This window comes from Grampus griseus (assembly GCF_964374135.1).
Source record: "Grampus griseus genome assembly, chromosome: 10".
In the NCBI taxonomy this organism is placed as follows: domain Eukaryota; kingdom Metazoa; phylum Chordata; class Mammalia; order Artiodactyla; family Delphinidae; genus Grampus; species Grampus griseus.
Genome location: NC_139004.1, coordinates 29,359,639 through 29,386,013, shown reverse-complemented (window position 1 = coordinate 29,386,013; position 26,375 = coordinate 29,359,639). Strand labels below are relative to the sequence as shown.

Genomic DNA, 26,375 nt, shown 5'->3' with positions numbered 1-26,375 from the left:
AGGCCCTCCAAATTCTGAAGACGTAATAAAAACATGAGTTTGGGGAGGGAGCAGAGGTCCCGACCTAAAGAAACCAATATAGCACAAGAACTTCCGCAAATCTCCACAGGATGAAAGGAGGGGAACATAACTGAAGATGGATGCTTAGGGCTGGGACCAATTGGCTGGAACAGTATCTGAAAGGTTAAGTCCCAAGGGAGCTGAGCCTTTTGAAATTCTAAAAGCACCCTAAGGGGCTCTTTGGGGGTCTTGTCGGAATAGGTCCTGACATGGATTGGTCCGTGGTTCGAGATGGTACCACGTGGCCAAAGAAAGCAGAATCCCCAGCACCTCTCCCGGGTGCCACCCACCGTCCTAAGGCTGCCCAGGCTTTTGCCTCAGCATCCGGGTCAGTAAAGAAAGGTGAACCCGGGGAAGAAACTTGTCCATCCCCTCCAGTGCTCGGTGTGCGTCCTGATCGAGTGTGTCCTGTCCTCATCTACCCAAGTCACACCTGCACAGACCCTTTGCATCAGCCCAGCTTCAAGTGGCAATTTAAACCTTTTAAGGCCACCTGTCGAGCACCCACTGGGTAGATTTCCTCTTATCACCGGCTCACGGGGAGTTACTGGATAACGTAATTACGGGGCGGGAGGATGGGGCGTTTTGATTTGTGTTCTTTGAGGATTCGCCAAGGGCATCTCTGCCAAATCTGTGATCACCTGAAAGGAAATCTGAAGGAAGAACCTGCTAAATAAATATTCCAGGTGCTCTTCAAGCAAATGGCTTTGAAAATTATTAAAAATTAGCCAGCCAACACAGATATATAATTCTGTTTCACCTTAATATTTTACACCAAGGTAGCATGCTATATGGGTCTTCTCTGCCCTTCGTCACTGCAGAGCTCAAAGGCGTTTGGGGTGGACAAAGCTGCGTGGGTGCGTCCTCGCAGGAGGAGGTGGAAGGAAGCAAAGGAAGACGTGTTTTCCAAATTGCCTGGAGCCAGGGCATGACAGGGTTGAGAAGCCCTTTGGATGTGGGATGATGCATAAAATAACTTCATGGAGCCACACCTCTGATCTCCTGGGACTTCCCAGGACATCACCTGCACCCGTTCAGTGCAGATGCCCTCCAGTGCTTACGGCGGGGGGGGGGGGGGGGGGGGATGCCAGGGAGGTGACATGAACAGGCCACTTGGTCTCAGACTTGAGGGCACAGGACACGGAGATCCCACTTTTGATGCAGCCAGACAGCCTCTCTGAAGATGCTTGACTGACATCCCGTTTTGGCTGGAATATGTGGAAACAGATTTGGGAAGGGGCACACACAGGACCTTTTTAGAAATGAAACAGATGCATGGTCTATTCATTTCCCAGGGCTTCCGTAATACAGTACTACAGTCTGGGTGGCTTCAAACAACAGAAGTGTATTCCCTCACAGTTCTGAGGGCCAGAAGTCCAAAATCCAAGCCTTGGCAGGACCCTGCTTTCCCTAAGCCTATAGAGGAGAGTCTCTCCTTGCCTCTTCCAGCTTCTGGTGGCTTCTCGTGGCTCCCTGGCTTGTGGCAGCATCACTCCAATCTCTGCCTCTGTCTTCACATGGCTGTGTTCCCTGTGTGTCTGTCTATGTTCAAATTTTCATCTTCTTATAAGGTTGTCAGTCATCTTGAATTAGGGCCCACCCTAATCCAATACGACCTCATCTTAACCTGATTACATCTGCAAAGACCTATTTCCAAATAAAGTCACATTTACAGGTCCTGGGGTTAGGACTCCAACATATCTTTTGGGGGGGACATAATTCAACCCGTAACACATGGATATGTGAAAAAGCAAAGATGCTATTCATATGATTTATTGGATCTATTGTCACTTCAACTTTGGGTTCATCCTCTAATAGAGGCAATGGCTTTTTATTTTTGGCTTTAATTTCAAAAAAGAGATAATCTTGTGTGATGTAATATAATGTAGAATAAACTCAGGTATAATGAAATTATAATACAGGTATAGAAGGGGGCTGTAAACCTAAGGGGCAGGGAAGCTACTAGGGACCTAATTGTCACATGAAGTGTTGTTAGAAGAGGGGGAGGAGGACTGAGAAGAGGGGGAAAAATGATCAGAGACGCTTCATGGATTGAATTCCCCCAGTACCTTGGGCAGATTGTAGCCTGACATTGACGAGGGAGCACGGTTAGAGAAAAACAAACAAGGCAGCACCAGCTTACAGTGTGTGGTCCTAACATTCCAGAAGATCCTAGTGGTGGGAGACTGTTGCGTGCTCACAGAAGTAGTGGTGCCAAGAAGAGGACTGAGGTGAGAGCAGGTCCGTGGGGTTCCATCAAGGGGTACCCGTGGGGCATGAAACACAAAGCAGTGCATGGTTCCATATCACATGGGCCAAGTGGGCGGGGCCTTGCAAACCAAGGCTGCCCTGGGATTCCCCACAGCCAGGCATCATCTCTTCACCTGACCTTGGCTCCGATCTACATGTGATAAAGGGTATTATCGATCGATTCCAGTTCTTAACTGAATTCTGTAGAAGGCCCTCTTAGCTGGTGTTTCTAATGTTCCTAGGGTTCCAGGAAGAGGGGCTAATGCTAGCAATTAAATTAACCACCTGGGGAAGAAAACACGTGACAATCGATGTGGATGGCCATGCTACAAGCCAGGTTGAGCACTAAGGGCTGAATCTGGGGGAGAAGCATTATGGCCATTTATAACTTTGCTTCCGGAGCCTAAAGATGCCGTGAATGGTCTGGCTTTAAAAAATAAACCCTATGAGTTCATCCGAACCTGTCATAAACAGATTCTGACACATATTACATAATTTTCAAAATTGGTGGGTAGCACTGTAGCATGGTCACATGATTCAATTAAAACATATAAAAATGTGTACAGAGAAAAATTTCCTTCCTACCTTTTCTGCTTCCGTTCAGTTCCTATCCTTCCCAGCAAGGAACATTAATAGTAGTTTTTTATTTATCCTTCCAAGGAATTATTAAAAATTTGCCAGCCAACACAGATATATAATTCTGTTTCACCTTAATATTTTACACCAAGGTAGCATGCTATATGCTTTTTCCTACAACTATTCATATGAGTGTAAAATGGGGTATGTACATGTTTATTCATTACAGTGTTGTTTGCAACATCAAAAATTTGGAAATAACTCCAGTGTCCATCAAAAGGGGACTAATTAAGTTATGGAACATCTCCACTATGGAATAATACACAGTTGTAAAAAAAACAATAATAATGAGGATGAGCCCTATGTACTTATATGAAAAGATCTGTAGGATGCATTAAGTAAAAAATTTAATGTATAAATAGTGTATTTAGTATGTATTTGGGGTAAGAGAAGGAGATAAGAATAGATATATTTTCATTTTCTTGCATCTGAATAAAGAACAATCTAGAAGGATTCACTAGAACCTACTAAAGTCTTTACTTACAGATGGTGAAGGTAGTAAAATGATCAGAGACAGGGAAGGGGGTGAAATTTTCCAATATTTATTTTGTTATAGTATTTTAATTTTTGAACCACGCAAAGTGTGTTTTCTCTTTAAAATAAGATATACAATTAAAATAAATTAATTAAATGCACATCCCCAGCATCTGATAAGCATACCACAAGGAACTTACCCTACAAATATTTCTCACACATGTTCAAAAATACCTTCAGGGAAGTTCACTGTAGTGTTATTTCAACAGCAAAAGACTGGAAATGACCTAAATACCTATTAAATGTAGACTGGTTAAGTGAATTAAGTTACATTCAAACAGGGAAACACCATGCAGATATTCCAAAGATGTGAACTATGTATTGATATGGAAAGGTCTCCAAGATGTAAGTAAAAAAAATGCAACATAAAAACATTGTGCCCCCATTTTTGATAAAATAAATTTGATGCATGCACATACTCCCATGTATCCTGTATTTCTATTAAAAAAAAAAAACTTGAGGGGCTTCCCTGGTGGCGCCGTGGTTGAGAGTCCGCCTGCCGATGCAGGGGACGTGGGTTCGTGCCCCGGTCTGGGAGGATCCCACATGCCGCGGAGCGGCTGGGCCCGTGAGCCATGGCCGCTGAGCCTGCGCGTCCGGAGCCTGTGCTCCGCAGCGGGAGAGGCCGCAGCGGTGAGACGCCCGCGTACTGCAAAACAAAACAAAACGAACAAATAAAAAAACTTGACGTGCAACGCTGTGTGTGTGTGTGTGTGTGTGTGTGTGTGTGTGTGTGTGTGTACACACATGGAAAATTTCCGGAAGCAAATACAAAAAGTTGCTAATGGTGGTGGCCTCTGGGAAGGGGGTGAGAGTGTGTAGGGTAGGAAAGTCACCTATTTTTCATTGTAATGACTTTTGAACTACATGCCTTTTTCTGTGTGCATTTTTTTTCGATTAAAAATATTTACAAATAAATCAACAAATAAAAGTATATCCATACAATGAAAACTGCAGCTGTAAAACCAACAACTGAGGGAGATTTCAATGTACTTACACAGAACAGTTTCCAAGATACGTTGTTAAACAATATATTTTTAAATTTTAGCTGCTTCAGGGTTTCCCATACTATGTGTTACTTGGTTGACACTTCTACCTGGTGTTCAACCCACACCATTTTTCATTACTTGAGGTATGAACATGTCACATCCCTGCCTTTCAGATCAAGGATGACTCTTTTTGTTCTGGTATGTCTTCCTCACCTCTAAGACTTGATACCAGTCTTTTGGGTTGAAATCCTAGCTCCTACTGGCTTGTGGACACAAGCGACTTAACTGCTGTGGGCCTCAGATTCCCCATCCGTCAAAAAAAAAAAAAGAATACATTACAGGAATGCTGTAAGAATTTGCAATAACTATTTAGCACATAAGGACCCAAGGGTAAGCATTTTTCAAGATGGTGGCTGTTACTATCATTAATATTCCTTGGGATGTGGCCATCGGAAGTGTAGACAGGAGGGACCACACCCTGGTTTTGCACGAGGGGAGGCAAGGCTTTGTGTGTCATGGCCAAGGCTGTTCCAGAGGAAGCCTAGCATTTGGCTGGTCTATTTGGCCACAGTAGCCTTGAGCCTGTATCTCAGAGAAGCAGCAACTAATAATAGTTCAGAATTCAATATTCTCTGGGTGCAACTGGGGCTGTGTTTTGCTTATATGGTGCATTTAAAGCCCCTCTTAGGGAAGCTTATTCTCATCTTTTAAGCATGAATTGTATCTAGTGGCTCCTCCCCACTCCCACAAGATGCCTCTTGCTGCCTTCTGTTGCCCTGGGTCCATTAGTCCTATTTGTGTTTGAGTCTCTGTTTATAACAATGTCTTTCAGAAGAGGAAGTGAGGATGCCCATGTTGTCTTTCTTCACTTTTACAGAGTTAAAAAGAAGAAGAACTGCCTCTCCACTGTCTCTCCGTTTCATCTCCCAGGGCAGCTCTGGGTCAGCTGGTCTCACTGATGATCCAGTAGGCTTTCTGCCTTGATCCATTGACCAGGGTCTTTTATTACTGACTTTGGAGCTCCTTGTAAGGTACTCCAAAAAAGCATTTTAAGATAGTGTCTAGTGGGCAATTTACATTTTAACTGCTCCTTTCACTACCCCTCGCAACACCCTCACGTAGTTCCCTTTTCTAGAATTAAATAACCACATCATAGCTTTTGGGCTCCATGTCTCTTTTAGATGTTGAACTTGGCCCTGTTATGGTCTTTGTTTATATAGTGGTTCAGTTAGGGTCTCATGCTTGTCCCCATTCCTCATCTTTCTCCTGGTGTGTGTCTTCAGGTTATATGGCATCTTGATAAATTAAGGGCCAGATAGTACTATCTGGGCTTGTTTTTCTGAGAATCCTCTGAGAATCACTGACGCTGTGATAAGCGATTGTGCTCAAGGAGTCATGTGATCGTGAGAATGTGGTGGGTGTGAAAGGAAAGACTGAAGACCACCGTTTTCCAAAAGTCCTTTGGTTCCGGGTGAATGTCAAGTGTCTTTTCCCCATTAATTAATCTAGGATTTAAGATCGAAGATCTGTCTGTCTCCTGGGTTTTATTTTAGATGTCACAGTACTTTGGAGACCATTACCCTAGAAATACAGACCTGGATTTCAGGTTCTCTCTCGTCACTTTCCTACCACACTTTTACAAATCCCAGCGGGGGACCTGCCAACTTGCCATTTTCCTTTCTCTTTCCTTTATCCACACTCATCTTCCCTAAGGGTGGGCCCAACTTTATTCTGAAGGTCAAAAGCTCAATGAATGGTGAGAATTTCTTGTGGAAATTTCTAGTAGAAAATAACACTTCACAAGCCCAATACTAATGTTTCCAAAGCTGCAAGCCAGCGAGGACCCCTGTCTTTCCCCACCACCAACACACAAATACACCTTCCCCTATTATGTTCCCAATACCCTGAAGACGATACTGGCAGGGTGTACACTTGGCTTACTCTTATGTGGCCTCAAGTAAGGATGTGTTTTTTATTTTTTAATTTTCTTTTATTTAAAGGAGGAATTCTACATTTTTTTCCCCTTCTACTTTAAAACTATACCAAGAAGTTACAAGGGGATCAGCAACTTCCTCAAGAAACAGTTTATACTCAACTCATTCCATGATGTGGCAGCCTCATGGGTATGTAGCAACTGAATTACAGAGGAAGAAATGAGCACAGTTTCTTGTGCTCTCCAAGAGAGAGAAAAACTAAAGTCAGTAAAGAAAATGGAATTGTGCACTTGGGAGAGATCTTCAACAAGTAGACAAATAGATAGCAGTCAGATAGATTGCACTTCTCAAACTGAGAAGAACTGAAAAATAATACAACCCGATACTGGCAATGATGTGAAAATATGAGCACTCATATTCTTCTGGTGAGAGAATAAGTTGGAACAATCTGGAGGCAAAGTTAGCAATACTATATATCAGGAGCCTTAAAATCTGCATGTCTTTTGATTTGGCAAATCACCTCCAGAAATTTATTCCAAGGAAAAAATAGAGGTAACAGAGAATCTCACCAATCGGAACTTCATTATAGCATTGATTATCAGAGTAAAAAATTAGGAAAACCCTAAGGACCAAGTAATAGGGAATTGGTTAAATGGATTAAGATACATAAGACTGATGTCATAGATGAAAAGGGACTTGGAAAGATGTTCTTGATACATAAGCAAGAAAAAAACATTAGAAAAACAGTATAAAGAGTGTTAGCTGACAATTACACCCCCCCCAAAAAAACCCAAACCAAACTAAACCAAAACAAACAAAAAAAAAACACACTAGAAAAACGTGATTAAGAAAAGCTAAGTTTATTAGATTTGTTTCAATAAAGAAGAATACAGAGTCTTAGCAGTAGAGCAGAAAGGGGAAGCTGCAGGAGGAGGAGGTTCACGGGCTTTACACCAGAGCTGAGTGATTGATTATAAGATGCGTCTTACCAGGTGGGGAACTGGTGGGGATTGAACGATTTATGACATAACAGCTTTGGATTGATGGACACAGTACGGTACGGTCTTGAAACAAACGTTGTTCAGCAAACTGTTGATCTTGATAAGTAAGCAAGTATTTTCTGGAGCAAATAGCAGGTTATTTGTGCCTAGTCCTGGTATAGTTTGGCACAGAAACAGGAATATATGTTTTGCTCACAATTGCTTACCCTAGAGACAAGAAAGTACTTTGATTTCAGTTGTCAATAATAGCTCTTTTGTTAAAAAAAATTGTCTATATTTATATTTCAATCTCACTAGATAATTATGTGTAAATTAAATGTGGTTATCTCCTGGTGGAGGGGTTACAGGTATTCTTTTAGTTTCTTCTTTCTTGCTAGTTTGTATTTTCTAAGTTTTCTCTAATGAACATATATTCAGAAAAGAAGATGCATTCGTTTAACTCATATTGAGCCAGATAATTGCAGGACTATAGCATCCATAGTCACTCTCACTTCAGAACTTCTAATCCATTTCTAAGTACACCAAATCGAGGCAGAATTTTGTGGCCTACTTGGGAAACCGGCTAGATCATCACCTAACCACAACCATGCGATTCAATGTGCATTAGACAGCTTTTCATCTGTTCAGACACATAAGTGCTGTACAGACTGTATTAGAAGGATCCATTCTTCAGATGTATAATGAAAGCATACTTAGCAAACACAGACATGCATTTCTGTCCTGGACTCTGTTATCATTCCACGTTCAGAATTACGATACAGTGGGGATCAGGGACTCCAGGGAAGTGGTGAACCAGAAGTCTCGAATACTGTCTCATGACTCTCCAATCAACCACTGATAAATATTTTTGAGCGTCTGATATTAGCTGAGTGCTGGACAGCTGAGGCATGGCACAAAAATTGGATAACCTACGTTCCAGTCCTTAAAGGAGCTTAGTTTTTCATTGGGGAAGGGGCTATGAGGAGCGATTGACACACAGGGAACAATGCCAAGTAGCTACAAGATGGCGTATAACCAAGCCACAGGTGGATCAGGTGTTGATTCTATGCTGGTCTCTCTCATGACACTTGTACTATGCATCTTGTGTGGTCTAGACTCCAAGTCCTATACAAATTCACTGGTTTGAAGGTTTGGGACATTGAGATATTCTAGTTAAAGACGGGTTAAACTCAAATTTTTTAAAATGTCCTTTCTTTATAGTGAAAATCTTTCCAAAACTTGAGTCTGGTTTACTTTCTGCATAAGTAACTGTAGCTCAGTGAACCTAATTGCGGGGCCCACAGTCATTCTCATTGCATCTAGATGTAGATTTCATTCAGTGTAGATGAGAAAGATAGGAGGCTGATGCAGAGGTGAATTGACTCCAAAATAGCCTGAAATTTACAAGACACCCCCCCAACACACACACACACGCACACACACACACACACACACACACATTCCTAGTATCCATGTGTTTTCTGGTGATCATCTCTTTCCATTAAAGACTACAGTGAGACCTTCCAACAGATTGAAGATTCCAATTGGCCAAAATGTCATTTCACTTGAAATAACCCTTTATTATTCATAAATACTCTTCATCAGGGATTTCATCATCTCATAGGCAAGAGGCCTTAATAACCCCTGGGGGAAACTGAGACTCAGAAAGGGACTTTATGCCAAGTCACATAGTAACTAAGTGATGGACCTACGATTAAAATCCTGATCTCCTTGTTTTTAATCCTCAGCCTCCTACCTCTCTAGACTGACACCCCATGCCTTTCCCCACAAGGCAAAACTTACTGGGGACTCTGGTGATCTTACGCTACTAGACATAAGAGTAAAAAAGACAACGGCCCACAACACCTTTGAGTATATGAGATGCTCCCATCTCCAAGTCCACCTTTTGGAAACTCCTCTGGAACAAGGCGCAGTTCTCCTCAATGCCAAGCACAGTGATTGCCACTTGCATGCCCCTTGGTTTTGTCACGGCATAGGGAAGGAAACAAGATGCAGAGAGATGAAGACCCATGTTCCCAGCCCTTGGTCAGCCTGTAGAACAGACCCTCTGCATGCAAACAGTAGAAACACAGAACACCTCCTGGGTGAGCAAGCTGATGATCTAACTGGCTATTAACAGCAACAACAAACTTGGCTAATATACCACTTAGGATGTTTTGGCCACTCATAATAATAAACAAAGAAGCAATAAACATCCTCAAACAGTCTAGGATGTATCACAGGACAGAAAGTGCAGAGGTAGAACCAGTCTCAAGATTTGACATTTCAGCAGCTTGGGGTCCCATCGAGGACCCAGGCTCTCTCCACTCTTGTTGCATTTTGCAGTGTATTAGTGCCTTCACCTGAGGCTTGGCCCTCATGGTCTCCAGAGGGCAGCAGCGCTTCCAGACCTCACACCCACATTCCGAGGGAGCACCAGAGGCAGTGACTTAGGGAGTCACTTTCTGAAAAACAAGGAAATCTTTCTCAGCAGTTCCTGAACAAACCTCCCCTCACAACACTGGGTGAAACTTGGTCAAGAGTCAACTCTGAAACCAACCACAGCCAGGAGGACAGGCTCAGACCATTCATAATTCACTCCTGAACCTGGGGTTGGAACCATCCTCACCTGAGTCACAGGAGGGTGGGGAGAGAGTGGGCAGGTGGGGAGAAGGGAGGAATGGGGAAGTGGACTCCGACCCCATCAGAGATCGCCAGAGGAAGATAGGTGTGGTCGGGATGGAGAGATGACCACCAACAGTATCTGCTCTGAGCTGCCAGCTGCCTCTCCCACCAGGACTTATTCCCTGAGTCAAGGATCTGATCTCTTCCAAGGGATGAGAAGCTGTTCTGATAGAGCACGGAGAGCACAGAGGACTGCCAGGACCTTTGCACCTTTCAGCAGTGTGAATGCTCACAGAGGTCCTCCTCAGGTGCTACGTTGACTACAGGTAAATTCTTTTTTTAAATTTTATTTTAATAAATTAATTAATTTATTTTTTGGCTGCGTTGGGTCTTTGTTGCTGTGCGTGGGCTTTCTCTAGTTGCGGCAAGCGGGGGCTACTCTTCATTGTGGTGCAAGGGCTTCTCACTGCGGTGGTTTCTCTTGTTGCGGAGCACAGGCTCTAGGCATGCAGGCTTCAGTAGTTGTGGCTATTGGGCTCTAGAGCGCAGGCTCAGGAGTTGTGGTGCACGGGCTTAGTTGCTCCGCGGCATGTGGGATCTTCCCAGACCAGGGCTTGAACCCACGTCCCCTGCATTGACAGGCGGATTCTTAATCACTGAGCCACCAGGGAAGACCCTACAGGTAAATTCTTACTGAGGATTCTGGGGACCTTCATCCAGAGTCAGTGACATGATGCTAAGGGTGGGAATTTCAGGCCAGGAGAGCTGATAGGGCGAGGCCACCGAAGGCCAAGAGAGAGCTTTGGGTGCAGATAGACCAGTCTTTTAAGGTGTTCCTTAAATCGCACCTACACTGTCACTGCTGGCCCACCCCCGGGTACCATACACATAGGAAATTGAAATAAGACCCACGAAGGAACATCAGTATATTTTTTTCACCTGGGCCATGTACCATGATAGAATTTTTAGCCTTGCTAAAATAAAAATCTGTTTTTGGATGGCTGAGTCACAAGATTTTTGCTTTTCCTTCTGTTCTTCTTCCTCCTTTTTTTTTTCTTTTCTTTTTTTAATTGAAGTCTGGTTGATTTACAATGTCATGTTAGTTTCAGGTGTACAGCACAGTGCTTCAGTTTTATATATATATATATTCATTCTTTTCCAGATTCTTTGCCCTTATAGGTTATTACAAAATATTGAGTATAGTTCTCTGTGCTATACAGTAGGTCCTTGTTGGTTGTCTATTTTATATACAGTAGTGTGTATCCGTTAATCCCATCCTCCTAATTTATCCCTCCCCCCCCACACCTTTGGTAATCATAAATTTGTTTTCTATGTCTCTGGGTCTATTTCTGTTTTGTAAATAAGTTCATTTGTATCTTTTATTTTTCAGATTCCACGCAGAAGCGATATCATATGATATGTGTCTTTGTCTAGCTTACTTCACTCAGTAGGATAATCTTTCGGTCCATCCATGTTGCTACAAATGGCATTATTTCATTCCTTTTATTACTTTTTTTTTAGCTGCACCGTGGGGCTTGCGGGATCTTAGTTCCCCAACCGGGGACTGAACCCAGGGCCTCGGCAGTGAGAGCGCCAAATCCTAACCACTGTACCACCAGGGAATTCCCTATTTCATTCTTTTTTATTGCTGTGTAATTTTTATTTGCTTTTGATTTTTAAGAAGAATGAACATATTTTCTTTTACAATGGGAAAATAAAATAACGTTTGGGAAAAAAAGAGGTATTTCGTACACATTTCAAACAGCATAGGAAATCCCCACCTCCGGTAAGAAGTCTGATGATCGCCTTTGTAATATTTGAAAATAAACCAACTTTATTGGAATCAGTCAATATCAATCAAGACTGGAAAACAAATTTATGACTGGTTCAGGTTCATGAGGAAGACACTCAGCAATATCTTCATGAAAAGGCATTTTACATTATTAAGGCTTGAAAGCAAGACCTGCGATTTTATCACCACAGTTAAAGGTCCTGAGAAAATCAAGTTACCATCATTGGGAGTGTCTTTATAAAATGATACGTTTGATCTTTTATAAAAGCTAGGCTTCTTTTGCTAAATTAGTTAGCTCTCCAGCTTATAAAATGGGATAGGCAGGTGGTCAGGAAAGATAGACAAATTCAAACATCAGCTGGGTATTTTATATTTTAAATATATGCATAGTCAGTATTGCAAAATCTCTAATTATACATAAATACCTTAGACAACTGTATCCTTAAAATTGTATTTTGCCAAAAAAACAGATTGCTTTTAGAGAAACACAGATTAGCCCAAACCCTACAACGAGGCAACTTTAAATTTTAGTTTTGGTTGCAGAGGGTAGCATTGGATCCATTTCCTTGAGTAACATTAAGTAAGATTACGCACACTTTGGATCATACCTAATTACGAAATGAAAGTATCCTGAAAGTAAACTGGGAGGAGAATACTGACAAAGGGAGAGGAAGACGCATTCACAGGAGGGCACGTGTTGTTTGGATTAAATGCCAAGGGCAGTGGATAGAAGCTAATGGGCCTTGTGTGCTAGAAGGGCCCCAAAGCCAATGACGTGATCACTTCTGTCCCAACACCAGAACCAGGATGCTTCACAGGCACACTCCTTTCTCTAATGCTTTAGGTTCTTTTTAATGTTACATAAGAGATAAGAAAGTGATCCCTTGTGAATCATCGAGCTTACTTTTAACCATGAGTTACTGCTTCATCTTTCCAAGGAGGAAGACACCGGCATCTTGATTCCCTCTGCTGTTGACCTGGCTCCTGGTCAGTGGAAATAGGAACCACAGACATACCTACTGGATGTCTTAGACCAACTTAATTTCAGACAGACTCTCCCTGCTTCCTCCTGATGGAAAACTTGCTGGGTAGACCTGCACTTTCCTGACTCTGCCTCCCTTTTAATTCTCTTTGTCCAGACCTTGCTGATTTCTAAGACTCTTAGATCTTCAGGGTCCATTCTGGGCATGATGCATTTTGCAACAATTCTAAGATGCTTGGTCTTGTCTTTCTGCAGAGTGGCCAGTGGGCACAGGTGTTGTGAGCTTCTGTTATTTCATTCAGTGCTAGAAAATTCAGCCCAGGAAACCTCACTCTTGCCATGGCCCCTTTCTAATGAAAAGATCAAACTCCTCAATGGCCCCACCAGCACGAGAAGTGAACGCTGAAGACGGTGCCATTTCCTAGGAAGCTGAAACCGGTTTGAGATCCTGCGGTCCAATAACCCAGTGGAGTGTGGGTTTCACTTTTCAACTCACGAGCTTGGTGCCAGGCAGCTGTATCCTTGTTCAAAACAAGACAGCCGTACTCATGCCTGTGATTCTGAATTGTCAGGTGATGAAGGTGTGCGATAGAAGGAACTATGCTCTGGATCAATCCAGATTTTACTGACCCAGCTCATCTTTTATAGCTATTAAAATCTTATCCCATACCCTCTCGGGGCCACCTGAGAGGCAGGCAGGACTGAGAAGATGGGTAAATTCAACACAGTCGTTCTGAGTATGATTCTTGTTTCTCCCCCACTATGCTACTCCACCAAAAAAGCCACAGTGATGTGAAAGTCGAAGGAGAGAATTAAATCCAGAGTAAAACAGGATCTTAACCCAAATAAATCCCCTTTCAGCATCATTGAAATGCTTTCTGAGGCATCGATATGCATTCCAGACCAATGACAAAGGTCACCTCCCATCTTAACACTCTGGAGTTCAGGGTCAAACTGCAGACCATCAATACTCCCTGAGTTGGTTCTGGGGACACCTAAGGACGTCTCCACACTGTTGCTGGGAGATGATAAGCTGTGTACATGACAAGGTCATGGCCAAAACCCGGGGAGGCTGAAAGATCTGGAGAAAAATCTCTTTGGAAAAAAATAATCATAAGGCAATATTATTATTATGTAAAAATATTCTGATAAATCTGATCATAGACATTAAAGCTTTATATCAATAGTCAGTTGCATCCCATGATAATCTCCTGTTGCAAGAAAAAGATAGTCCTGGATTGAGTACCAGGAAGTGCTGTCCATCTATCACTCCTCTCCCTATTCTACGTGGTTACTGTCCCAACCTCACCCCCTTGCCTTAATATTGTTATTTATGTAAAACGAAGTCAACCACAGAAAGAACATCTAGAACCAACAATGTGGATTTGGTTTGGCTTGTTTGTTTTTAAAGGCTGGGTTTAAAGACTCACCAGTTGCTGAATTCTGAATATCAAAGCAGAGCCTTGGGGTGCAAAAACTCCTCTGGGGGAGCTACTCCACTTGAGCTCCTCCTGTTTTCTCTGTCGCTGGCTGGCTATGCTTCTCAGATGTGCTTTAAGAAAAGCGCCTCTCTGGGTCTCAGGAAAGTAAACTGCCTCTTAGATCATCACGCTTGTGCTGTGACGTTGAGGGAAGGATTTCTGGGACAATAGGATTTCACACTACGTAAAAGGCCTTTGGGATCATTCAAGCTTTCACCTCCCAGGAGGCCAGTTTGGGGCTCTTCCCTACAGTCAAAAGGACTGTCTCCTTACCAGTTCTTTTCAAACATCTCCAGGGACAAAATTACCAGGGAGTCTGTGGAAAGGTTCGCTTAGAGGTGAAAATGCATCAATTCATTCTGCGTTTTGAAAGGTCTCAGGCTTATAGGATGTCTTGCTGAGAAACGTCGTCTTCCTCCCTGGGCTAAAGGAGACCCTCCTGCTTCTTCTCCTTGGCTCTGATCAGGGGCCCCTTTTATCTCCAGAGATCCCTGGAGGCAGGTAGGTCCGGGGATTGCTTGGGTTAGAATCTGGTGATGTTTCTACAGGAAGGCCCTGTGCCGTCCTGCCCTCACTGACCAGTGAGCCAAGTCCTGGGGCTTTCGGGCACTTGGGAGCCTCTCTCTCCACCAACAGGCAACACAGAAGGAAGGATTGTTGGAGGTGAGGGTCTGTGGCGGGTGGACTTTCTCCCAGGGTGTTCACGGGAAGAGGGAGCTGATGACTAGCTCATTTTTCTTCGTTTCCTCTGCACAGGTCCCCGTGCTCAAGCTGGGTGAGCTTTTAAGGAGGTGAAGTTCAAGGGGAATGACTACAGAGCGAAATATTAGCTAAAAAACAGTTTCTTCTTTTTCATCTTGCAGTTGAGTCAGATGGTAGGAAAATTTACCCAGATGTGTATGTATTTTCTGTTCGAGTTTAAACCACATGGTTTCCCAATCAGAAAGGCCCATGGACCTTATTCCTAAGGCTCCGTGATCAAGCCACCTCCTAAATGTATCTGTCACCCATCAGAGGCTACAGTTGATTCAGAGAGCACCCGGCTTAGCAGACTCACATCCAGGAACAACTTGAAGAGACCGGACAGTCATTTTTGGCCAATTCTTGGATTTTGGTGGGTAGTTACATGACATCACCAGTTCAAGACTTACTTAGATCATAAGAGAGAAGACCTATCTAAAAGATTCCTGGGAAACATTGAGTCCTAAAGGACTTGTTTTTAATCCTCACCCATCCCTCCACCCCCCCACTCCCATCCGCTTTCTCAGAGACCAAAATTCCCTCGTGGATAAACACAGTCAAACCCAGGCATGTAATCTCCAAGGAAACCACTCCCGTAAGCAAGCAAACCCCATGGCTGGTAGACCCCTTGGGCCTTTTGGCATTGACACTGTTCCCCTCCCCTCCCCTTCCCAGTCCCCCCAGCTTGGAATTACATGCCAATTGCCCTTCCTGGCAAGGCCTGGACAGATAAAAATGGAGATGAGCATCAAGCCAGGTACCTGATAGCATCAGACTGCGCCTGGCACTGCAGCAAACTGAGACTGTGTCTGAAATAGTTTTCCAATCTGGCCTTCAGTGCCCGAAGGGACAGGAGTGCCAGAAAGTGGTGAGTGACTGGAGGTGTGTCTGCCGGATGCCCAAATGGACACCTGCTCCATTCTTTCCATTCACTCTCTGTCTCCCCCTAAAAAGCACTGCATCTCTTTCTAATGAGAACTAAGATGGCGTTTGGCCTTGGCCTTGGAGTTACTGACAAAGAGGTGAGTGGACGAGGACAGGGTGTTGCACGTGTCTAACACAGCCTAGGAGATATTTTGCTATTGGCAAAAGGGGCCAGTGGCAATCCCACAGACGGGTTCGTTCTCCCGCACTGACCCCAGATACACTGAACCCAGCCCAGGCCCGAAAGGCTGAGAGCTTGACGGTTTCTCTCATTTCTGCTTGCAGGTTCCTGCCTGATCAGATGGGGGTGGTGCCGACCTTCATCAAAGACAGCAGGCTGGGGTTCCAGTGATGCCAGCAAGATGCGGCCTGATAAAAACAGAAGTTTCTGGAGGTGCCGTGGAAAAGGAGTCCGTGAAGCTGGAGTCCTTGGGGAGATGGTGAGTCTTTCTGCAGCAGTGATGGGGCAAGACGGCCAAGTTCAGGATCGGCTGAGGCGCTTGGCCACATCCGCATAGGCCAACTCAATCTCACTGTCGGCCGCGCAGGTGTTGGTGAACTCGTCCCGGGCATAGGCGTTCTTAAGGTACCGCCACAAGCCCGTCATCTCAGCCGGGAAATCGTAGTTGCGGTATTTCTTGGCCACAGTCTACAACAGAGATGGCAGGATGGAGATGGTGTTAAAGCGTGAAACAAACCACCGGGAAGGTGTTAGTGGTATGACCGAGTGTGTGCACAGAGGGAAGACCCTCCAGGCATCCCAAGGGGCCAGCAGCAAGATGCTTGTCATACAAGGTGGCAGTGCTGCCTTTTTAATGCAATTTATTTTATTTTATATTTTATTTATTTTTATTTTATTGTATTTTCTCAAGCAAATATAATTCGCCCTTTGACTTAGTAATTCTGCTTCCAGGGATTTTTTTCCTTAGGAAATACCATGGGTGTACAAGAAGAGTTAGCTACACACATAGGACCGTAGGACTATTTGGAATAGCAAAAAATGGAATCCAACACAAATGTCCAGCAACACGTGAATGGATAAATACGTTATCATACATATCTGGAGAGCCATGAAAAATGATGCTGCGGGGGAAATCCCAGTGACTTGGAAAACGCTTCAAGAGAGGCCGTTAAGTTTGAAGTGTAGTATGAGGCATTTGGAGAAATATGTAGGATGACTAGAAGTATACACACCAATCTATTACCAGTGGTTATGTCTGCTTGATTGAATTACAGACAACCTTTTTTTTTCTTTTTTCCCCATCCACTTTGCTTTACTAAGCATCCTTATTTACAGAAGAGAATACAAAGCATAAAACGTAAGTTAGGTATAGCAATGTATATGGAGGTTCAGGGTATGTGGGAGTGAACAGACAGTGATTTCTGTTCTCTCCTTAGCTTACCACACTCGGGGCTGTGGACTTGGGCATTCTGGGGAAGTGGTGTTTGTGTTGAGAGACACAGTAGCATAGTGGTTAAAAGCGTGGGCTCTGGATCCCAGCTGACTGGATCTGCAATCCTGACCACACTACTTGACAGCTGTGTGACCTTGGACTAGTTACTTAACTTCTCTGAGCCCCAAATTCTTTTCCTCTAAAATGGAGGTAATAAGACGAGCTACCTTGGAGTAATAAATCAGTTAATACACATAAAATGATTGGGGGTGTGGGGGGGCTGGCTCATACTAAGTGCTCAATAAAGATGACCTGTTGTCAGAATTCACTGAGACCCACCTTTTGCCCACTGCATGCATTCCTTCCTAGGTAGGGGCTGCGTGATCTCTTTAATAAGGTCTCTCTAGCCAGGGAGGGCTTCAAAGACGTGAGACCTGTGAGTCACAGGGGGTCTCACACTCGGAAGGGCCCTGCTCTTGGTTTAACACTCTGCTGTCAACATCTGGAAACTGACGACTTTTTTAACGGGCACCCTTTTAGTTTCGCTGGGCACTGGGGCCTCACATTGACTAGTCTTGCCTCTACCCCTCGGGAACTGGGGAGGAGAGAGCAAAGAGTAGCCTCTCTCCTACACCACTACCTTCTGACTCCTTTCCTTGCTTTCTTTTTAAAGAGGTCACTAGATCACTGGCCCAGGGATCCTCCCACACAGGGAACCCCCCAGACCAGCCACTCCGGGCTTTCATCTTCATCTGGGCGCCAGTGCTGTGCCGGGTTCCCCAGAAAGCAGTTCTCAGTGAGGGACACCGATGACCTATTGTGTGAACAGCTCAGTCGCATAGACACGACCACGTTCCAGGGAGGATGCATTTCCCCGCTCCGATCTCCCGCATCGGCTTTGAACTTCCATTACGGCCCTAAGCTCTATTCTACTCCGAATCACAGTCAGTTCATATCCCCCCCTCTCTTCCCTAGCTTGTGAGCAGTATGAGGACAGGAACCACAGCTTCTTCATTTCTGTCTCCCTTGATAACCTCAATAATGCTGTTGATAAGAGTAACAACAATAGCAAACATCTATTCCCTCTGTGCTCTGCACCAGGCCTGCCTTAAGCACTTGGCAAGCTACTGAAATCCCTAAATAACACTACAAGGAAGAGTGTGTTATATTCCCACTTTACAGATGAGAAAAGTAAGGCAGAGAGAGGTTAAACAAGCAGGCAGGGATTCAATAAAAAGCTGTATTTAATCTTTACCATCTTGTTATCCGAACATCAGACAGAGTGCATCTAGTGTCAAACGTATATGAACACTTAACTTTAAAGCCTGCAGATCCTTTGCAATGAGCAAACTGGAGTCACAAGAGATTTAGTGGTTTATACAATATTACACAGGAAAATAATTCAACCAGTATCTGTTATCTATAATTTTCTATTAATCACTAATATTTATTACAGTCTCTGCTGTCTAATCCAATTCTTTCCACTTTGCCACTCAGCCTTACATAAATGATAAAGGAATAGCTCTACTCAGAATCCCTCCTGTGCCAATTATTCAGCTACTGTTGCTTTATCTCCAGACCTACCGGTGTAGCTGTACCGGCTTCTTGGTGATGCTGGGACTGGGACTGCAAACCTTACCTCTGCTTTGCTGGCAACTCCCCTGAGGCTATGACAACAGGGGGTGCTAGAGAGAGGCTGTGCGACTGGAAGAGGGAGCAGGGACTGGCCCCTTCCTGTGGGTTTCCTGTTCCTATGAGAGTCTCCTTTTCTCCAGTAGCAGCAGCTGAATCCAGTTTGCCATTCTGCAAAGCTCACAGGACCCGTGTCCTCACACCAGCTCAGAGAGGCCAGCACACAACAGTGAGCCCACCACCGAGCTTGGTCCCAGCCCCACAGGCCTCTCTGAACCCAGTCCTCAGCCCCAGCTAAGCAGCACCCCACCTCAGAGGTCCAAGGTGTAGCTCTGTGGGATCCCTCATGGAGTTCTAGGGGTTTTTTGTTCTTTAATTTATTTTGTTGAAGTGTAGTTGACTTACAATGTCGTGTTCATTTCTGCTGTACAGCAAAGTGACTCAGTTATACATATATATTACACATTCTTTTTCATATTATTTTCCATTATGGTTTATCCCAGGATACTGAATAGAGTTCCCTGTGCTGTACAGTAGGACCTTGTTGCTTATCCAGTCTATGTACACTAGTTTGCATTTGCTCATCCCAAACTCCCAGTCCGTCCCGCCCCCACCCCTGCCCTTGGCAACCACACGTCTGTTCTCTCTGTCTGTGACTCTGTTTCGTAGATAAGTTCATTTGGGTCATATTTTAGATTCCACATATAAGGGATATCATATGGTATTCATCTTTCTCTTTCTGACTTGCTTCACTCAGTATGATAATCTCTAGGTCCATCTATATTGCTGCAAATGGCATTGTTTCATTCTTTTTTATGGCTGAGTAGTATCCCATTGCATATACATATGTACATATACGTATACACACATATATATATATTACATCTTCTTTATCCATTCATCTGTCAATGGACATTTTAGGTTGTTTCCATGTCTTGGCTATTGTATAGCTCAAGTTTGGATCATCCCAACCTCTTCCCTCTGCCCTGCTGCCCTGAAGGAGGAACCTCAAGGGACATTTTGGCTTCCTAGTTCTTAGTACTTCTTCATATGAAATTATCTCGGTTAAAATAACTGGTTTGGGGTGGTCACTACAGAAGCCACCTGGCAATGTGTGTCTAGCATAGGTGTGGCCGATAACACAGGGGATGGAATCAGGGTCCTTCGACAGAACCCTCTGCTCACTGCAAGACGGCGGCTCCTTGGGTTTGCTCGCGAACCTACAGGAAAGGCTGTCTTGGGTAATGAGAAAATCCATGCAGGGCTGGAGGTTCCACCAAGGGACGCAGCTGGAAATTGCCAGAGTGAATGAAAAGGGCCCATACGATGCAAAGCGATGCAGCCCCTGTGGAAAACAGTATGACGTTTTCGCAAAAAATCTAGAACTAGAACCACCGTATGATCTGGTAATTCCACTCCTGTTTATACCCTAAAATAACGAGAACAGTATTTCAAAAAGATACATGCACCCCAGTGTTCATAGCAGCACTATTTACAAGAGCCAAGACATGGAAGCAACCCAAGTGCCCATCAACAGATGAATGGATAAAGAAGATGTGGTCTATATACAATGGAATATTACTCAGCCTTAAAAAAGAATGAAATAAAAAAATAATAATAATTAAAAAAAAAAGAATGAAATAATGCTATTTGCAGCAACCTGGATGGCCTTGGAGGGCATTATGCTAAATGGAAGAAGTCATACAGAGAGACACAAATCATGTGTGTTATCATTTATATGTGGAATCTAAAAAAGGGAACAAACTAGTGAATCTAACAGAAACAGATTCATAGATACAGAGAACAGACTAGTGGTTACCAGAGGGAAGGAGCAAAATAGAGGCTAGGAGATCAAAAGGCACAAAATACTACGTATAAAATAAGCTACAAAGATGTACAATACGGGGAATACAGCCAGTATTTTATAGTTAACTGTAAGTGGAGTATAACCTTTAAAAATCATGAATCACTATGTTGTACACCTGTAACTTACATTGTACATGAACTATACTTCAATTTAAAAAATGGGAAAAAACAGAAAGAAAAAGCCCACAATGAGGTCAAGGCATCGATCAAAAAATATTTTTCAAAAAAAAATATTTTTCAAAATTATAAACTGATCCGTGGGGCAGCCTCAAGTCTCTACGTGCTGGAATGCATTTTCAAGTTTTTAAAGCATATATATATAATGTGAGCTTGAAAACGGCAGAGATGCACCTTACGAATATATATTTGTATTTATATATATAGCTCCCTTCCTGTTTGCTTCAGCAGCTGAACAGGTCCCTGTGCCACGTGAGGGTCCAGGGGCCGAGGGTCCCAGGGGCAGCCACAGGAGTCCCGTGTGTCCCTCCCTGCCCGGAGGGACCATGACCTTGGCCAGAGCTGGTTCTTTCCTCACACGTTGGCTTGTGTGGGGAGATGAGAATAGAAGGCAGCCAGGCAACGAAAGTTCAAACCAGGCTGTCCGTGAGCAGCGGGGCCAGAGCAACTCAGCCTCCAAGGATGCAGACATACCGAAGGAGAGCCAATGAGAGAGAGAGGGAGAGGACGCGCACGGCAGAAGCTCTGACGTCCGCAGGAACGTCCATGCTCATGTTCTGAATTTGCTTTCATATGAAAACAGTTAGCTTCCCCAGCCCAGATTAAGTCTTGGCATCTGAAGCCAAAATGGAGGTCTGACTTGGCTGCCCCTTCGCGCTTTCCACACTTCAGAGGTTTGCCAGGGCTCTGGGATCTGATAAGCTGGGTCAGCAGAAATCCAAGAAGACGGGAGGTGAGGCCCAGCCTTTGTCCCCTCGCGGGCCATCCTCCCTCTGATCCCCAGCTCCTCCAAGTAAATGACACACTGAACTTCATCCCAGGACAGGAGTGTAACTTAGTTGTCCAGGGCTGGAAGGAACTGGAGAAACCAGAGGATGAAGCTTGAGGCCTGGAAGATCCATTTGTTCACCTGATCAGACACGTGGTTCTTGAGTGGGTGGTCAACCCACGCGTGAGTGACAGGAGGAGGGACGGAAGTGAGGGGAAGAGGCAAGGAGGAATGTAATCCACATCTCTTCTTTTGGGCATGAGAGAAATGATTCCCCCAAAGAGTAAAAGGCCTGGCCCAACTCCTGCTGCACCCACGGGACCAGAACTTGGGTCTCTGGACTTCTAGAACAGGGTTCTTTCTATTACCTCATTCTGACAGTGTGACTGATAGAATCATATCACGCCTAATGGTACCACTTTTTCCTCAGGAAATGAGAACAAAAGATGTTTTGGAGGTGGGGAGGGCGTGCAGTAATGAATAACTTCAAAGACATAGCTTGGCTGGACCTACCAGTGACCATTGGCTTGGCCCAAACCCAAAGTGTCTTCTTATTAATAGACTGAATTTGCTCTGCCCATCAGCCCTGGCAAGCATGATTCTGTGCCAGCCTCCAGCCCTGACGTGTCCCGCAGGAGCACCGGTGTGTGCACAGCTAACATTTCAACTCAAGCTGGCGTGTGTTCTGATTGGAGGGCTCTGATTTCCAGCTCAGGACATCAGCTGAAAACCAGTAGGCAGATATCCAGCTGATAAATGGTTGAATCTGGTTCTCCTTAGTGACAGGTGGAAAGAAACTGGGGATCACAAGCTAGGTGATCAAATGGTCAATCAATGAGTATTTATTAAAGGGCCACCATGTACCCACCATCATGCTTGGAGAAGACCTGTCCTCACAGAGCTTTTTGTCTGAGACAATAAGATATTAACACATATAAACGTAGAGAGCAGTCTAGCTCTACGATCACACTGTAATTTTCTCTGGTCTGGTGAGAGTCAGAAAAGGATGTGATAGAAAACAAACTATGGTTACCAATGGGGATAGTTGGGGGGCGAGGGGTGGAGATAAATTAGGAGTTTGGGATTAACATATACACACTACTATATATAACATAGATAGACAACAACAGTATAGCACAGGGAACTATACTCCATATCTCGTAATAACCCATAATGGAAAAGAATCTGAAAAAGAATATATATATATAACTGGATCACTTTGCTGAACATCCGGAACTAACACAACATTGTAAATCAACTATACTCCAAGAAAGATGATTTTAAAACAAACAAATAAAATGGTTAAAAAAATAAAAATGAAAAAAAAGGATGTGAGAAGAAGTATTAGTGTAGAGAAATGTGGGAGACACAACTGCTGTCTTCAAATGAGACGAAGAGAGCAGCCCTGTTTCGTGTTGCTCCAGAGAACCAAGGGAGCAGGGAGGCACGTTTGGGCTCCATATAAAGAAGGATGGTTTAATAACTGGAACCGTCCAAAATAGTAGGGCTGGCTCGGTAGGCAGAGGGCTCTTCATCATCAGAAACGTGCAGTCACAGCTGCACAGAAGCCTGTCACAGACACACAGGAAGGGGTCCACTTTGGGGTGGGAGATTAGGGTGACCTCAGAATTTCCCCCTTCTTTCCAATTCTCAGATCCTAAGGCTGGTATAGGAAAGGATTACACTGCAGGTTAACCGTGATCAGTAAGTGCAGCAGTAGCAAGAAAATCCAGCTCTTCAACTGGTAGATGAGGAAGGTGGCTGCCTGCCCCAGAGAGTGGCTACAGGGAATCAGAAGGTGCATCTGCCCACAAAGAAAACATGCATATGAGGGCACGCTTAATAGAGATGTCGGGGTGGAGGTGTGGCCAGTGAAAACCTATGAGGAAGAGGTAAGGAAGAGGCCTGTGGAGTGACAGGACTATATATAACAGGACAATAATAGCAACTATTATCTATCGAGCCCTTACAATATGGCAGGAACGTTCAGGCCGCAGTTAGTCTCCCAACAGCCCTAGTTAAACAATACATGCCTATGTTACAGGTGTAACCTGGAGCTCAGAGAGGCTATACAGCCAGCATGCCGCGGAGGCTGACTTGGGGTCCCGGTTCGCGTGACTTCCGAGCTCTGACTCTCCGTCAGCAGGCGGCACTGCCCTCGCCTCACCTCCACAGGTGACCCGGGCCTTTGATGGAGCTGGACCTGGGGAGCATCTGCAGATAGATTAAGCGTTTTTACCTTGACCACGTGGAGCTTGGGCAGCAGGTTGCAGTCGGCCAGGGTCAGCTCGTCTCCATCCAGGAACTTGCGCCGGGAGCCCTTGTCATCGTCCCCGCAAGTGCTGGAGTCGATCTCCTCCGGCAGAGGGGTGCTCAGGTAGTCATCCAGTTTCTTCAGTGCCTTGGTCAGGCCTCGCTCAAGGGCTGGCGTGGGACAGCAAAAGAAGTGTCTTTAGTCAACCTTCCTGCCGCTGGAGACAGCCACGGGGTCTTCAGAACAAAGGAGCTTATCCAGAATCCTGTCGGCCTCATGATACTGGTTCCCCCCATACTACAGAGTACCTGACAGCCACGTACACGATGCCATAGAAGAGTATTAAACAGCCTGAAAAAGCAAACCTTAACCAAACAATAAACATTTGCTCATCCTTTTTTTTTGGAAAAGATCATATAAATACAGAAATACAACCATCAGGATATCTGTCAAAGCTTGTACAGTTCCTCTCCAACAGATGCAATAATAATTGTCAGTTTTCACTTTCTTCTTTTGCTCATCTAAATCTTGCCGATATTCCGCAATCAACCCGCATAATAAGTTTGTAGAAAGAAAGAACTATTAAATAAGTAAACAACAACTGCAGAGAGGTCCTAGGACAGAGATAGGCACCAGATTTGGGGGCAGCCTTAGCTATGGCTAACCCAACCTCAGGAGGAGAGGTGTGAAGGCTTCCAGGAAGACATGACATACGACAGTGAGCACCCATGTCCGGGGCTGCCCCCAGGGAACCAGCGGGTATCAAGGAGGCATCCTTGAATTTAATCTAGAGGGGTTGTTCTAAAAATCAGAACGGTCCAAAATGGAATGGCCAACGCACCGGGCAGCAGGCTCCACCAGAAATGTGCAACCCTGCCTGCATGGAAACCTGTCGCGGATACAGCTCAAAGGGTGAAAATCCGAGGGAAGACAATGCGGCAGAAGATTTTTCCTGTCTTGCCCCAGTGATTATCTAGCAAATAATTCACTTACGTATAAGAACAGAACAAAATACTCGAAAGAGCAGCTATAGAAAATCACTATCACTCAGAGTCATTCCACCCGAAATCTCACCGACCACTCCAGTCAGAGAACCCTAACCTAGAACCTGTCCACCGGAGCGCTGGAGGAGATGGCTAGCCAGGTCATTGGCCAATGCACCTGTCATCAGCCCACCCTCCAATGACTGTTTTTTCCAGACTCTAGTTTAGAGATTGACACCGAGACAGTGGGAATCAGGCTGGATGTTAATTTCAGCAGCTAAAAGGAGGGAGCTGCCTCTGGAGGAAGAGCCCAGAGGACTGTGCTCTCGCTCAGATTTTCCCCAAATGTGACTTCTGTTAGCTCCTCCTCGCATAACCCGTGTTTGTCTTTTCATAGAAAGACTTTGTCTGAGACAATGAAACGACACCAGCCCAAGATACATCAACTGAACGCTTACTGGAACATGTGAAAACAGGCTGGAGGTTGGATGTGGTTTCTCAACACTTCCTTCTCCCTGGCATTTGAACTTGGACTTCATCATCTGCTTTGTGTTTCCAGTTTGGGAGAACAGAGTGAGCGGGGCTGGGAAAAATGCTGATGCTTGTATTCCCCTTAGTAATTGTCTAGACTGGGATGGGACGGCAAGCCTATGCAAGCGCACCAGCAGAGGGCGCCAACAATACTTCTTAGCACCCCAGCTCACCCCCACTGAAGCAGCTGTGATTTATACTGGGTCTCTTTGCTTCCACAAATTCCGCTAACCCTTTCAGTTATGGAGATGATGACAAAATCTTGATTCTAATGGAGAAAGGAAAAATCGGATAGAATGCCTGCTGAAATGTGATGAGCTGATATCACCCGAGGGAAAGAGACATTGATGGGATACGAGACATTGCAGGTTCTAACTCCAAATGCCCCCAGACACCTGAGCAGGTCCCTGCCCGAGTGCCCAGTCTTGGAAACATGAAACTTGGTAAGAGAGGCCTAGAACAGCAACTGAAGCTCTTTGGGAGGATAGTTCTGGAGAAATTTCAACTCTCTCTCCAGCCGTCTCTTAAGGTGGAAGGGTAAAGTTTGGCAATGGGCAGGGTCATTGCCTTATGTTACAACGACGACACGCCACGTAACATATCAAGTCACGATGTTCTGAGGACATCTTCCGAGTGTCAGTTGCATCACTCGTGTTTGTGCATTTTTGATCAGGAACGTGAAGGCCAGAGTTGGCGATAATCACGGTAGAGAAAAGAGGAGACGAGGCAGCAGGGAAGGGCCCATGTGACAGAGCTAACCCTGTGTTTAATTTTTGACCCCTCCCAGGGTGAATTTACTGTGATGCTGCTGAGGCTTACCCTCCAAGGCCTTGAACTTGAC

The 26,375-nt window shown here is 44.6% G+C and overlaps 1 protein-coding gene across 1 annotated transcript in view; it reads right to left on the bottom strand.

Annotated features, from left to right (window-relative positions):
- Positions 1–11,638: 11,638 nt before the first annotated feature.
- Positions 11,639–26,375, bottom strand: part of CLIC5 (chloride intracellular channel 5) — a 109,139-nt gene continuing 94,402 nt past the window's right edge. Inside the window, exons 5-6 of the mRNA XM_082663308.1 lie at positions 24,006–24,190; positions 11,639–16,577 (exon numbers count right to left, since the gene is read on the bottom strand). Coding sequence (XP_082519434.1) covers positions 16,410–16,577; positions 24,006–24,190 — 353 coding nt within the window. The 3' untranslated portion in view covers positions 11,639–16,409. The remainder of the gene's footprint in view (positions 16,578–24,005; positions 24,191–26,375) is intronic.